The sequence below is a fragment of the Egretta garzetta genome, unplaced genomic scaffold (assembly GCF_000687185.1).
Source record: "Egretta garzetta isolate BGI_Z169 unplaced genomic scaffold, ASM68718v1 scaffold55, whole genome shotgun sequence".
Lineage (NCBI taxonomy): Eukaryota > Metazoa > Chordata > Aves > Pelecaniformes > Ardeidae > Egretta > Egretta garzetta.
In genome coordinates, this window is record NW_009259863.1 from 540500 (window position 1) to 555951 (window position 15452).

At 39.7% G+C, this 15452-nt stretch overlaps 1 protein-coding gene across 1 annotated transcript in view; it reads right to left on the bottom strand.

Moving 5' to 3' along the window:
• Positions 1–5880: 5880 nt before the first annotated feature.
• Positions 5881–15452, bottom strand: part of ADGRB3 (adhesion G protein-coupled receptor B3) — a 477601-nt gene continuing 468029 nt past the window's right edge. The window contains exons 29-30 of the mRNA XM_009640074.2: positions 7989–8093; positions 5881–6069 (exon numbers count right to left, since the gene is read on the bottom strand). Coding sequence (XP_009638369.1) covers positions 5881–6069; positions 7989–8093 — 294 coding nt within the window. The remainder of the gene's footprint in view (positions 6070–7988; positions 8094–15452) is intronic.

Genomic DNA, 15452 nt, shown 5'->3' on the forward strand with positions numbered 1-15452 from the left:
AGTTTCTTTTTTATAGTATGAGATCCTTCAGGCATCACCTTTTACAATTTCCTGAGTCAACAGCCTAGGGACATCATGCAATAAGTCTTTGAATTGATGATGGGAAAAAAGCACTAGCTTGTTGCTGTTCTTAAAATTGGATTCCGAGAACCAGTTTTTTTAAAGTATTTCAACTCCTATGGGTTTGATCCACAAAAGGACATAGATTTTTTGTTGGTCAGCATTGCATCATGTAAGGTTTAGATGTCTGTTTCCTAAGGTTGACTGCGTATGTTGAACAAGGCGCATTATCTGCTTATACAATGCATGCAAAGAAGTAGGTACCTCCAGCTGGGCTTCCCAAGAGCTGCCTAAGCTAATCAACAAGAAAACACTGAAACTAGAGCTGTTTCTTAAACCCCACCTCTCTTGAGGTGCAGTCCTTAACTCTTAGTCACGAGCAGCAGCTCCCAACCCCTTTCCTGGCTCAGGTGCCCATTCTGAGTTTTAAAAAAGATTCAACAAGTGAGTGAACATCAGTCTTTGAACACACAACTGGAAGAAGGGGGGTTAAAAAACTGAAAAAAAAGCTCAGAATTCAGCACACTTTCAGGATGTGGGAAACCACTGCTATTGCCTCTGAAAGGATTCACATAGTCCTTGCTCGCTTTCTGACTGTAAACCCCATCCAATGGGCTATAAATAACTCTCACAGTCTTGCTGCGGCAGTGCTACTTAAGAAAGAAAGTCTACATTTACAGAATCAGAGAGAAGGAGCAGCAGAAAATAAATTACTAAAGTCCACTTGTCAAGACTGTTACTTAAGAGAAGCTGCCTGGTACCCATTTCTTGCTCAAAGAGATGATAATTTTCCATTAAATGGTCAGATATAAAAGTTAAAATTCAGGTATTTTTAAGGGTTTTTTTTGTTTTCTTCCTACTAAATGCAAAGGCATTTTACAAGCTTCATGTCCGAGTTTTTCCATTTTTTTCAGGGATCAAACAGAATGCTCTAATGAGTTCAGGATTTACTGAGAATTATTTAAGAACTTAAGAAGACCTGGAAAAACTGTAAAGGAGACAAGGATGGTAGAAATCAGGGAAGGGCTTCCACATGAGAACTAACTGGGCTTGTGTTTGTATTCCTGAAAAGGGGTAACTGTGGGCCTATAGCAGAAGTCTGCAGTCAAGAGAGGAAGTTGAGTTGGTAAAAGTTATTAATCGTTCCTTTTAAGGAATAATGAGGTATAAAATGAAACTAGTTTGGAACAAACAAAAGGAGCAGTACTGTGGTGTAGTTAACCTGAGTAACTCATTGCCACAGAATGGTCCAATGCAGCCTATCTAAGAGACAATTTTGTCAAAACCAGGTAGAGGGCTGTTTGGCTTCCTTACAATTGTAATTAAGGGCAGAACATTTCAGTGGTAGTGCTAGGGTTAGTAGTCATGCCTATCTTATCGGCAATTGAATTTTTCTTAGTGAGACCTGTTTTGCTTTCCTTGCAGAGAAAGATGTTTCTAGAGAAGTAAGTAGAAAAGATTACAGCTTTACACTGTTTGAGACCTGGCTCAAAACAAATTGCAGCTCCCCAAACACATATTCAACTGGGTACCTCTGTTTACTTCCCTCGGCACACAGGAGTCAACTTGATTGCACAAGAGAGCCCTATAACACTTCCTGAGAGAGGGAAATGGCGTTTGCTCATACAAACTGCTTCTTGTGGCTTATCCAGAGATAGAGCACAGCCTCGAGCTAACGCCTGAGGAACTGAAAGTCTACTGTCAATACACAATGTCTCCATCTGCTGATTGCTAGCAGAGATTTCCATATTCTTTTGCATAACCCAATGGAAAACACACTACTGATGCTGTGGCAGATGGATGCCTGCTTCTAAGCGGGAAGCAGGCCTTTTGTTAAATCTGGTCTCTAACTACAGCATTGCCTAGCAACTATGGGAAATGGAGACAAGCCAAAGCATTAGAGAACATTTCACCTGGTGCAGCTCGGGGCTTGGGGTTTTTTGTTTGGTTGGGGTTCTTTTTGTTTCTAAAAGAAACTACCTCAGTTTAATCCTGTGTAAAACAGTATCAGGTGGTTTATGCTTTAGCATCATAGAAACAAATGATGTTCTTACAGGAGAAATCTCAGGTCACCATTTCCGAGAGAAGAGCACTGTTTCACTGACTGTGAAGAAATTCAGACCCAGCAGTGAATGAAATGGAAAAGACTCTTGTCTGTTTGTGTCTCTTGTCACAACTTTGTCCTAAATCTTCATTATAAGAAGTCATTAGCATTACACATATGCCAACATTAAGCCCATGGCACTCCAAAGGTGCATCAGCATGGCAGCACGGCTATTCTTCCTCTCATCCCTTGTAGTAGCACTTAGTCTCTCTTTCCTTGTTCTTCTTCTTTCCAAGAGATATTGCAGAGTATGAGCTGAAGTTCAGTCATAACTAATGTAGAGTTTGCCTCCTTAGAAGATTCTGGGTTAAATAACATCACATTGGCAAGAGTCCATGTAGAAAATAATAACTTTGTTAGCATTTTTATGGCAGTAACACCAAAGCCCTTTACACAGCCTTGGGTGTGAGATCATGGATATCCTGAACTCTGTCTGAGTGATCTATGGCTGCTCAGCCAGATTTCCTGTATCCACTGCTTCCTTTCACTGAAAAATCCAGGCCATATTTTGTTTAGCGTTGACTTGCCAGGAAAAAATATTTCTCTCTGTATGTATGTAAGAGGATGACAGAGATAGAGGAGCTGCATATGCCCTTATACGATTACTAATGTGTATTTAAACTGTTGAGAAAATGTATTTGTTTTTTCTGTGTACATCTAGGGAATATGTATTTTACATTGGAACAAGGTAAACTCTAAGCTGAGATCGACTGCCTCAATATGCTCTAGCGTCAGCTGCAGCAACGCCAGTTAGCTGAGCCCTCAAGCACCTGAACGTTTCTGTAACTGCAGCTGGAGGCCAGGTGAGGTAGCATGGGGCTCATCAAGTGGCACCAGCCCTCCCTGGCAGGCAAATGCAGAGCCCCCTGTCATCTCTGTGACTAGTATAACATAGGGAGTTCTGGCTCAATTTTTATTTGCATATGATATAATGCCAAACCTCTCATCAGCGCTCTACCAACATTTAAACCAGGGCATACAAGTTTATTCTCTCCTGCTGGATTCAGTCTGACTTGCACCATTTCAGAGACACTGAGCAGCAAACTGTGAGTATGCACAACATCTTGCTTGCAGAAAAGAACCTGCTTTAATATGAAGCAGTTAAATCAGTAGGCAAATACACTGGATTTCAGCTTGTTCTTACTATTTCTAAATATGAAGTATATAGGAAAATAAAAATGGCTAGCACTTTCTGGGCAGGGCAGCACAAGCTCTAAACAAAGAGGCTAATCATACACTGAAAGCACATCCATGACTGCTGTGTGGTACATAAACACCCAGGAGCTTAGGCAATAATTTGAGGATTGATTTGTAAGTAACTGAGGATTGCAGCTTTTTCTGGCACCTTTGCCACTGAGGGGCCCCAATGTATAGGTACTGTTTCAGCCCTAGGCTCCCTTTGCTTAGGGCCATGGTTTAGTGGTGGGATGGCAGTGTTAGGTTAATGGTTGGACTTGATGATCTTAAAGGTCTTTTCCAACCTAAACAATTCTATGATTCTATGATTTTATGTTAATGCTAAATCTGAATCAACTGGGTTATTAATAACAGCACAACTGGGTCAGCAATGTATTGAGTGTAGACTGATTTATCATGTTTCCTGGGTGAGTTTGCAGCCTACCCTAAGCTTTCTGCAGTTGTAACTAGACAGCTATTGAACAGGGGTTAGGTGATATAAAGCTTATGCAAATAATCTCTGCACTATAGTTATTGAAATACCAAGGTGCTCTAGATCTGTATTATGCTTGGATCAATCAAAGAGAATGCTAAGGCTTATATCTGGATTCAGGGAGCCTAAGTTAGCCTCAAAAATTAGAAATTTTGTAAAACATGCTCTGCTTGAGGGATGCCTACCATACTGGATGAAATGTGCAATTTCTGTTGTACTTTTATCTAAAGGGAAAATAAACCCCTTCTGGATTAGAATTTGATATACAAGAAAGAGAGGTTTTTGGTGCCCTATCTGATCTCAGGGGTGTGATGTTCATAGGCTTCACAGCCAGCCTTGCCAGCTGCGTCCTTCTACATCAGTCTCTTGATAACGGGCCAGTTCTGATTGACTGATGTATTGCAATATTGAGTACTACATCATGTAACTTCCAGGCTCCTAAACCAGTTAATGGACTTGATATCAGATTGGTAGCTAATTATTTTCTATTTATGTAAAGATTTAGATGCTGAAGCATTAGATTAGAGAAGACTGCACTCCGCATGAAAAGGCTAGTCCTAAGGTTAGTCCTAAGTACTTTCCTCTCAACATATGACGATCTCCTTCTACCAATGTTCTGGGTTAAGTTCTCACTGAAAAGCCTCTATTCTAGTCTTTTTTTCTTCCTAAACAGACTGGTGGTCATGTTTTCTTCCTCTCTAAGAACTCTTCAGCTAGTAAGCTGCAGCATACTCAATTACGTACAGCAGGAACTAAAATAGTTTTGGAAACTTTTTTTCTAGAAATATGGCATCTGAAGATCTGAGATATCCTCCTATCTCCACTCCCCACAGCTGTGCTGTAGATGAAGAGAGGTTGTGAAGATCTGCTTTTGGTTCTAAGCACAGAAAGGGGGATTTAGTCTTTCTATTCCTAATTGTTTAACTGTATTTTCAACATAAATCATGCTATGCTTTTGATTTATAATATGAAACACACTCAAATTTTTGGTCTAAAAAACTTCAGAATTTTTTATCTTTAAAGTCTTTCTTCTTGTTATACAGCAACAAGGCCATGCACAAGATGTAATGATTCAAAATCAACATTTTTTTGGGTGCTGTGCATTGAAACTTAACTTATTTTCCATTATTTGTCTCTCTGCAACAAGACAAAAATTCTTATAAAACAGAACAATTGTAATAGTATTCTGACAAGTCCAATTGCCATGGTTCACTGTCACAAAAGAATACCTAAGAAAATGCAGAATGGCTATACAAACCTACTAATACACTTTAGAAACTCCTTGCAGGAGCTAGAACAATATACTATTAAAACTCCAAATACATATTCAATATGTGTGTTTTTAAAGAAAACTTTATAAATATGCAAATTTAAGATAAACAAATACAGAATAAAATGCACTAAGAAACTGATATGTAGACAAAGGTTTATTTACACCATACAACATTTTAAATATTTTATACACAGCTGCAGCAGAGAAAGCTACTCTGAGCTTTCCAGAGAAAACTGCAATAATAAAGATGTGAAATATATTATTCATATAAAAGTGAGATTATTACTTTATTGCATTTAAAGCAATGAAGAATGTAGCTCAACAGACATTCATTTAATGACAAAACCTTTGCTTTTATATTATAAAGTAAAAAGTGTAGTAATGGCCAAACAGACTGTTATAAACTTTAAAAACTGCATAAATATATACATTGTGCTTCATGGTGAAGTTTTTTGAAAACTAAACCAAATGAAGCTGTTACAACATGAATCGTTGCTTGAGGTTTATCTATAAAGATTACCTTACAAATCCATTCCACGGGTACTTACAACACACGATGGTAAGAATTGTACACCTGGTTCTCCACTAGCCGCACTAGTGGGAATATACTGTACGAAAAAAACCACTGACATTTGGCACAGGAAGAGCCTGACATAAAGTAGTCACAATGTTCAGACAGGAGCGTCAGGATTCCCCAAAGTCTCTTTATTGTCAGTGCAATTAATTATTTTTGTTTTGTTTTTTGTTTCGTTCAGTTTCTTTTTTTCATTTTTGTTAAACTTCTGTTTGAAAGTCACCTTCTTGCACATCTAAAGGCAAATTCAGACACTTCTCCCATTCTGCTGGTCTGAGTTCTAAAGCATCTTTTGCCTCTGTGTCTAATACATTTATCGTTGTATAGTGTTGGTAGTCGCCTGTGGTTTTGAAACTGTCCCACGGAGCCTTGTTCGGTGCTGAGTTCTCCTGAAGACCAGAGAAGAAAGAAGAATTAAAAACAAGGATGAAATAATGTGTTTTCTGTTTATAAGCCTGTCCGTTAATGTGCTTTTATGGGACAGAGAAGCCAGAGAGTGGAAATGACTTTGCAGGGAGCCAGGCAGGCAGGTGTTCAGCACTGCTGCGACTCTTTGTGAACAACCAACACTTTGGCAGGCTCCTCACCTGAGCTGCCAGCTAAGCCCTTTCTTTCATGGGAACCAACGTACATGAGGAATGGCTGAGTGATCCAGTACCAATAGCCATCTTTTTAATAGTGGTTGTGTAGGAAAGTGGGAGAAGAGAAGGCAAGGTAATTGAGAAGAGCTTGCTGCCTGAAATATGGAGTGGTTTGAAACAGAGATTGCCAGCTGGATTTTAAATTGGGGCAGGTGCATGACGGAACCACAGAAACCTGGTCGTTGAAAATGCTGTGAGAGCTACCTTGCTTTACAGGCTGCTGAGCTCATATGTATTAGGATTAACAGGCTGAATGCTGGTTATTTTCTATAGAGTGATTTTTTTTTTTGAATGCTGAGTTTTATAGGGTAAAAGGCATTATGGACTAAGACCAATTTAATTAGTGATTTCTGCTGTAACATGTTGGGTGGGACTTAGTTGCCAAACCCTAACATTTTTGCATTGTTTTAGATGCTTTTGTATTTTCTGTCTGATCTCCAACTATCTTTCCTGAGAGATGGAGGTGTCCTTTTACTCCTGCATCATCAATGCCTGTACCGTGCTGTAGACTAAGACTCCTGAGGCTGTCTAAAATAGCCGGAGATGCCTATATTTGGGTACCTGGATCACTCTGTCCGTCTTACAGATAGACCATTCCTCTAGGCAGCTTTTATTAGCAGACCTTTCAAAAACATAGCACAGATGCGAAACAGAGTAAACACAACTCTTCCACTGAGATTCCCTTTGAGATTTTGAATTAATTCAAGCTTTACATGGATAGCAAATCTCAAACAGGGACGTGAATGCAAACTTCACATGTCAGCAAATCTCAGAAGGGGGAGTGAGCAAGAGCTAGGTGCAAAATAACACGTATCACAGCTAAAGGTTCATCAAAGAATCAGGGCCAAATTTCTGCTGGATTAAGATCATGTAAATGATGTAAATCCATTGGCCTCACATCTGCTTAATACCTCTTCTTCATGACTGAGAGCAGCTCTTCTGAAAAAGTTATAGAATACAATGATTCTAGCTCAGTTCCATTTAATATACAATTTTCACATTATAGAATTATATATAAAATTATTACTAAATATTACTGCTAACAAATATGTCACACTAAATTAGCTGTTTTAATTAGGCACAATCAACTATTTCCTTGCTCTCATTATCAGATGTAGTCAGTGTTATGCATGTATGTATAAATTTGAATTATGATGATAGCAGAATCAACTTTTTGCATTTCCCATGGTAAATATTTATAAACCTATTATGGAAAAGACACAGCATTACAGAGACCCTGTGTGCTTTCTGGTCCATCTCACATATAGGTGAATCTAGCTGGACTTGTTTGTAGTAACTAATTTAATATCAGCTTGCCTAGATAGAGGAAAAGCCCTACTGGCTAAATTACATTAGTGAGCTTCTTTCTCTGTATAAAGTCCTTTGGACTTGGTAGACACGTATAGATTTGAAATGTGTTCCCTACAGTTCAATTCTTTGTCATCTATAATGATGTCAGTGAGTTAGTTATGGTCTAGTTGTAAAATCTAATGAGTCTCATCGTAGGTTAGATTACTGAAACTATCTTTTGTTCTAATTTCTGAGGCTATCTAAAGGCAGTGCAGAGTGAGGTGTTCTCAGGAAATACACTGAATTCAGAGGACTCTTGTTTCATTGCTGTTGTTAAGGATCCATCATATTTTAAATACCTAAGAAGGAAAACTTACCATACTGCCTGATTTTGGTACATCCCGAAATCTGTCCAGTGTCTGAAATTTCTGATTTAACTCTTGAAACAATTCCATGTGCCTCTTTCTTGTATGCATGACCTTCTGTAAAATGGAACATAATTGCTTATAGTTATAATTGAATCTGGGCTTTTTTTAAAAGAAGCATTATTTTCCCCAGCATAATAAAGTAAATTGAATTTGGCAGGGCCATCTTTTCCCTGTAGACTCGACCAATGGAAGTGAATTGCACTGAACCTTCTCTCTGCTCTGTTTAATGTTCTTCCTGTGTACAAGAGACTGTTTTTACCCTGCATTTGTTGAGCTGCTGAAATTAAGGGACACTGTTTTCGTGCTGGCCTAGAAGTATTTTGAAAGTGACAGCAGTTTCTCAGAAGGATATTTCTCTTGCACGTTAGGAAGATTTTCAAGAATTTCTGTTTTCAGCATGGATGCTAATATATTAATTTCCATAGAAATGCAACAGTGGTTTGTAATGGTCCCTATCGGAATAAGTTTTATGAGAACACTGAACTCAGAAATCTTGGCCCCAAATGGAAAAACCCCAAATGTTCTGTCTTTTTAATTAGACATCTTCTTGTCATTCAGATCATCATAAAGTGCAGTTGGAATGGCATTCATTTTAAGAAAAGTAGGCACAGTTTTTCAATTTTATTTGCTTTCTTATGTCATGGACTGGGCCATTGGAAACCACCCTCCCTCTAGCCCATGCACGGGGCACTCTTCCACAAAACCTCATTATATGCCACTCCAGTGCAAGAGGTGGGGACCCCAAATAGCCCCCACAGTTGGAGGAGCCCTCAGCCATGTATCTGCCTTGTCAGCTACATGGAGAGTGAAGCCTGTTTTCAAGCCTAGACTGTCAAGCCTACCATCTGTGTTGTTTCCAAACAAGTTCACGCTAAGGTATGGATTCAGACTGGCCTCTGGAGCAAAGCCGAAGGCTGCTTACTGTTCTCTGGTCTGGGTGGACAGGGGACAGGAGAGACTGAGGATGCTTCACCTCAGTCCAACAGCAGATGGGCTCAGCTTGGCTTTTCTTAAGCTTTTGTAACTGCTTGAATTTGAGCTACAGCCAGAGCAGCAGCCAATAATGTTGATAGAAAAGGTGAGGGACACCAGCCCCTATGCATTTCCACTAACTGTCAAGCCTGATTTTCCCTGGCGTTGTACGTGACAAACCCTGCAAACTTATGTACACAGTGCCTGAGCGCGCGACCCTTCCCAGCAAGGAATGCTTCTGCCAAGGCTGTGTTAGTACCTTTTAAAATGGAGTGGCAGTGTCTGACCCTCAAACAATTCTTTACCAATACCATTTTTAAATTTTATCTTTCATTCACATTCTGTGGTTATAAATTTTGTGAAACATGGCTGCTCTTTTGATCATGCATTTCTACCGCTGTGCTGTAATAACCGTATCTTCCTTAATATAGCTACGCCGTAGCCTGAGAACTTGTTTCACTTCTGAGAACAGGAAATTGGCAACATTATTCACAAAAGAGACATGAGATACAGCAAGCAATTAAAGACCTATTAACAAGAGTTGTGGGGTGAAAAAGGGAAACAATTTTGCAGGATTTGGTGAGGAACTCCTTGTGAAATGTAATTTAACTAGAGATAGCTGATCTAAATTTATGAGAGGAGTTTCAGTTAAGTGACTTCCTAGGGATTCTTCTAAGCTATTGCTGTTACGGTAGACAGGGATATGTAGGAAATTTCATATACATAGAATTTAAAAAAGAAAGATTCTGCCTCAAAGATTATTGTTGGCTGAAATAAGGAGACATGCTCAGGAAGATGATAAACCAGATTTGATGAGTTAAAATACTGGCTCTAAAAGCAGGAAATAGCATAAGACTGTGAAAAAAGTATCTCCAGTTGGAAACTTTTTAATAGAAGGATAGGAATATAGAGAATGCTACTTTCTGTTTCTTTTCTGAATCGTGTACCCAAGAATTTGTTAAATAGCAAATATGAATAATGCAAATGTCTTTCTCAGTTCATTACATTATTCCTGAGGAGAAGCAGGTGGGAGGAGAAATTAAACACTTGCAGTGGGAAGGCTGCCAGAAGAAAGGCTTTAAATTTTATTCTTAATAGCGGAATGACTGGTATGCACATGTGCCTATGGAACTTTTCATTGCTTTGTTCTTTCCCGGCTTCCATTCCATAATTCCTACCAACTGACACCCTCTCCTCCCCACTGCTTATAAAGAATGATCTGAACTGAAGCTGCAGTAACTTAAATTTCCAACTTTAACTCTTCTTTTCTATAATTCTTTTAAGTTCCTTGTTAGAAAGCACCACCTTATTCCCTTTCTAGAAATTATGCTCTGTTGGGTAACTCTTTCTCTTTTATTAGAAAACAACCCACAGAGTATTTGTGGGGGTTTAATCTTTTTTCTCTATTAAATAGGCAAGGTGGAAAACACAGCTTTATGGGTCTTAGAAATACGTAAGTTTTACCAATACAGAGCTGGAGTTCTTGACCAACGTATACTAGGATGATTGTAGTTGCATCAGGACCTGAACAAGACGGAAAAAGAGTTTCTTATGTTGCCCTTTGAAAGCACACCTTCTTTAGGTGCAGCTGGGGATTTGCCCATCAGTGCCGCATCCCCTCCAGAAGGTCCTGAGTTAGCCACCGGGCTACAGACACACATCTTCTTGTGGTCTTCCCTGCAGGCTTCATAACTGTTGTGCCTCACACCCTAAAGGGGGTTAGACTGAGCTGACACCCCTTCCCCATTTCTACCCCATTCACAAGTAACATCAAGTGTGTGTTTTGAAAAGACTAAGCCTTACTCTGATAAGCATCCACTCCCAGAAGAGGATTCAGGGTGTGGATGGCTATCATCAAGATGGGAAGGACTTCAGACATAACTCTGTACCCAGCTCCCTTTTTTATTTATGGCAGAGTTTTAGCTGAACACAACTATTTAGCTCAAGCACAACTATTCTCATGAATACTTGTGAATAATAATAATAATAATAATAATAATAATAATAATGTAATTCAATTTCCCTTGGATATTTTCTATGTTGTCCCAGGTAAAAATGCTCTCTCTCAAATATTGTACAAAGCAGCTAAGTGAAAAGAAAAAGATGGGGGAATGCCTTCCCAGCCCTATAATGTAAATACGCTGTGTTTTCAAGATGTTATAGGTATGATCAGTTGCCAAACTTAGGAACGGAAAAGGATTTTTCCCTGCAGGCATATTTTTTTCACCTTTGTCTTTGAGAGATGTCTTCAGGTTAGTAAGAAAGATTTTAAACTCTTGTGTGAGTTTGTAATGTTGTTATAATGAATAGCTATTGCAGATGAAATTCTGAAAGACTGGAGCTCCAGCAATTAATGGTCAATTTAGCATTATTGTTGCTCTGTGGAAAGAAAAGAAGACATTCTGGTATTCACACTAATCCTGCGTATCCTTGCTCTCCCTCATGGGTGGAGCACAAAAAGAGCCAGAGATGACTTGAATCCTGGGGAGCTGGGTAATAAGGCACTTTTCTGAATTGTTTGGCATAAATATTATTACCAGAGTAGATTGAACGAATGCCTCATAAAAAGGGGAGAGTGGGGTGGATGGCTGGGGAAATCCAGGAGTCAGACTGTCTAGTAGAATTTAAAGGTAATTGTGATCTTGAATCCAAAAATACATGTTGTCACATTGACACAGCTCCCCACAGCATTCTCCTGGAGAAACTGGCTGCTCATGATCTGAACAGGCATACCCTTTGATTGGTAAAAAACTGGCTGGATGACCAGGCCTAAAGGGTGGTGATGAATGGAGTTAAATCCAGTTGTCAGCCAGTGACAAGTGGTATTCCCCAGGGCTCAGTTTTGGGGCCAGTTCTGTTTAATATCTTTATCAACGACCTGGATGAGGGGATGGAGTGCATCCTCAGTGAGTTTGCAGACAACACCAAGCTGGGAGGGAGTGTTGATCTGCTTGAGGGTAGGAAGGCTCTACAGAAAGATCTGGACAGGCTGGATCAATGGGCTCAGGCCAACTGTATGAGGTTCAACAAGTGTCAAGTCCTGCATTTGGGTCACAACAACCCCATGCAATGCTACAGGCTTAGGGAAGAGTGGCCGGAAAGCTGCCTGGCAGAAAAGGACCTGGGGGTGTTGGTCGACAGCTGTCTGAATATGACCCAGCAGTGTGCCCAGGTGGCCCAGAAGGCCAACAGCATCCTGGCTTGTATCAGGAATAGTGTGGCCAGCAGAGGTAAGGAAGTGATCTTGCCCCTGTACTCGGTGCTGGTGAGGCCGCACCTTGAATAGTGTGTTCAGTTTTGGGCCCTGTGCTACAAGAAAGACCTTGAGGTGCTGGAGTGTGTCCAAAGAAGGGCAACGAATCTGGTGAAGGGTCTGGAGCACAAGTCTTATGAGGAGCGGCTGAGTGAACTGGGGTTGTTTAGTCTGGAGGAAAGGAGGTTTGTGGGAGACCTTATCACCCTCTACAACTACCTGAAAGGAGGCTGTAGTGAGGTGGGTGTCGGTCTCTTTTCCCAAGTAACGAGTGATAGCACAAGAGAGAACAGACTCAAATTGTGCCAGGGAAGGTTTAGATTGGACGTTAGGAAAAATTTCTTCACTGAAGGGGTTGTCAAGCATTGGAACAGGCTGCCCAGGGAAACGGTTGAGGCCCCATCCCTGGAGGTATTTAGAAGATGCATAGATGTGGCGCTTAGGCACATGGTTTATTGGTGAATTTGGTAGTGTTACATTAAAGGTTGGACTTGATGATCTTAAGGGTCTTTTCCAACCTGAACGATTCTGTGATTCTATGTCAATAATACCATTTAACTCTCCTGTATGTTTTTGTAAGTGTCAGTGCACACGTATTATAAAGTCCTCCTAGGAATTTCCACAGCATCTGTATTACTGTTCAATATAATTAAAATGAATTTTATTTGATCTGACAGCTGAGTATTAGTGCTGAGTCTTCATGAAAAAACTACCTGTCCAGCTTTGGGGAAAAACAGAACATAATGACTAGGGTTGGAGGGCATCACAGGCAGCAGTAGTAAGGATCCAAAAAGCTCAGACCTGTGAATTTTGGTCATGGTTTGGATACTGGACTACATGAATAAGTCTAAACTAATCTTTGGTAATAGCAAGAAAAGAGCTGTAAAGTTGTTGCATGTTGACTGTTCATATTAGCAAACTTCAAAGTTCAACTAGATGTGTTTTGCAAAATCTAATAATGGACAGTATATTACCTAGCAGAAATACTTTCTGCTTACAGACTAAATCCACTATGTTACAGTCTGTCTTCTTTTTTCTGCATAAAGGGATAATTTAAGAATGTAATGTTAAACCATTTAAAAAAGGAAAACAAGATACAGGTGGCCCAGTTCTTGAGAGCATCCTCTCTAACCAGCTATGATGAGGGCTGGCCAGTTTGGATGCCATCTTTTTCTTACTCCCTTTCCTTCAACTGGAGACATACATTTTCTATAACACTACCCAGCACAGTCACAGGACTATTACTATTTAAAGTCCACTGCCAAGGCCCTTAAAACTACATCTGTATTTCCCCATACATTGGAGATAAGAGGGACAGAGAATATTCTATGGTGTTGAGTACAGTCATAGTTTGGCTGTGTTCACATTACATAGCACTGGCTTTGAGTTTCATCTGTGCTCCTCAGAAAAAAATTGCTTTTCTTGTGTTTCTTTGTTTTTACTTCAAATTATCTATATTAAGGTTAGTGTTGCATTGCAGCTCACTAGCACAGTCTTTTTTGTTGTTGTTGTTTTAAACTCTGAAACTGTGACTCTACAGTAGTAAGTCAAACATGTCCATGATCATTCTCTGGCATCACCTAGCATTGAACATTCTCCATGATTGCTGCTAAACAGCTACCAAAATAAGAAGCCTACAACCAAATTGCCTGTTGCGAATGGTACCCAGGTTTTCCCCAAGGATATTTAAGGAACTGTTTGGAGAGACAAGGGTGGTCCAGACTAAAATACTGAAGATCATTCTAAAAAATCATCAGTATAAAACCTGGCATTTTAGCACCCAGGAATATTCCCCCAAATGTCTAATGTAGTAAGATGGGCATAGCTTGAGGGTTTGTATTGTATGGATATAGAGAGTCATGTGTGAGAGGTTGAGGGGGTAGAGACTGCTGGGAGAGTGTTAAAAGGAAAAGGAAGGAGGGAGCCAAGCTTGACACAGTCTTGTCCATACTTTGTATTCAGCATTTGTTATCCTCAGAACCACATCTGTAACATTTGTTATCCTCTGAACTGTGGAAGGACATTGTTTTCAGAGTGCCAGCTGGCACTGGTCACAGACAAAGCAGAGAAAGTGTTAAACATTTAAGTAGTACGGCCAATCTTTCTAGCTTGACCTCACTTCCAGGCTCATTCTGTTTTGCACTCAGGCTGCTTTGAAGTTTCAGAATAGCAGTGTTTTGGCCACACAACACTATCTCAATTCCCTTCATCAGTATGCCTTGCTGAGCAAAGGAATCTGGGTGGCTATTTGAACATTTTATGGCTTTTTTATTTTGCTTTCCCTCAGACAGGCAGTCATGCTCTGTGTAAGAACATAGGAAAGCCCACAGGCTTAATCAGGGGAACCATAAAACAGGGAGATGAGATGGGGTTAGTCTGAGTCAGTAGTTCTAAAACACAGCAGCAACCGGCACAGTATCACTGTTGCACTTGCTTTCTCAACAGTCGCTCCTAATGGCCCCATCCTTCCCTTTGTACAGACAAATGTGTTTTCCTGCATTATAATCATACTTCTAAAAATATTGGGCCATGGAGAAACAACGCTGCAAACAAGATAAGAAAAAGGTATAAGCATCTTGAATACACTATGTCAGTCGAAAGAGAATATGTAAAGGGAGGTCTGATTCTTGGCAGCAGAATGTGTACAGCATTGTTGGTGTTTATTTGGTGTTGGGTTATGCTCTCCTGAGTGGTAAGAGGAATGTTTTATTATATGTTTCCATAGAAGATGTTCTTACTGTGAATAGCATGATATTCCTACCTTTCAATAAAAACCAGTAAAATTCAGAATTCTTTATATCGTTATAATTATAAAGCTTCTGTTCATGTTGTTTGCATTTAATTTTAGGATTGCTTGTTCATCAGAATTTTGTTATCGATTCATGTTTTTCTTCTTCCTTCCTAGGCATTTATCCTAAAGCATATTTAGGATAACGTTTTCATTTTTTTTTTCCTTAAACTTTCTATGAATCTTTGTCTGGCGCTTTATTTGAGATATTACATGACTGCTTAGGGTAGCTATGGTCTCCGGGGGAAAATGACATAATTGATTACAGTGTGATGTTAAACTACAAAACCCCCACAACTGGACATGGAAGGTCAGCATTTTAGCAAAAGCAGGTCACCAAAGTAAACCCTTCTCTCACTGCAAGGCTTCTATGACCATTGCTATGTCTGCATTTTGCTAG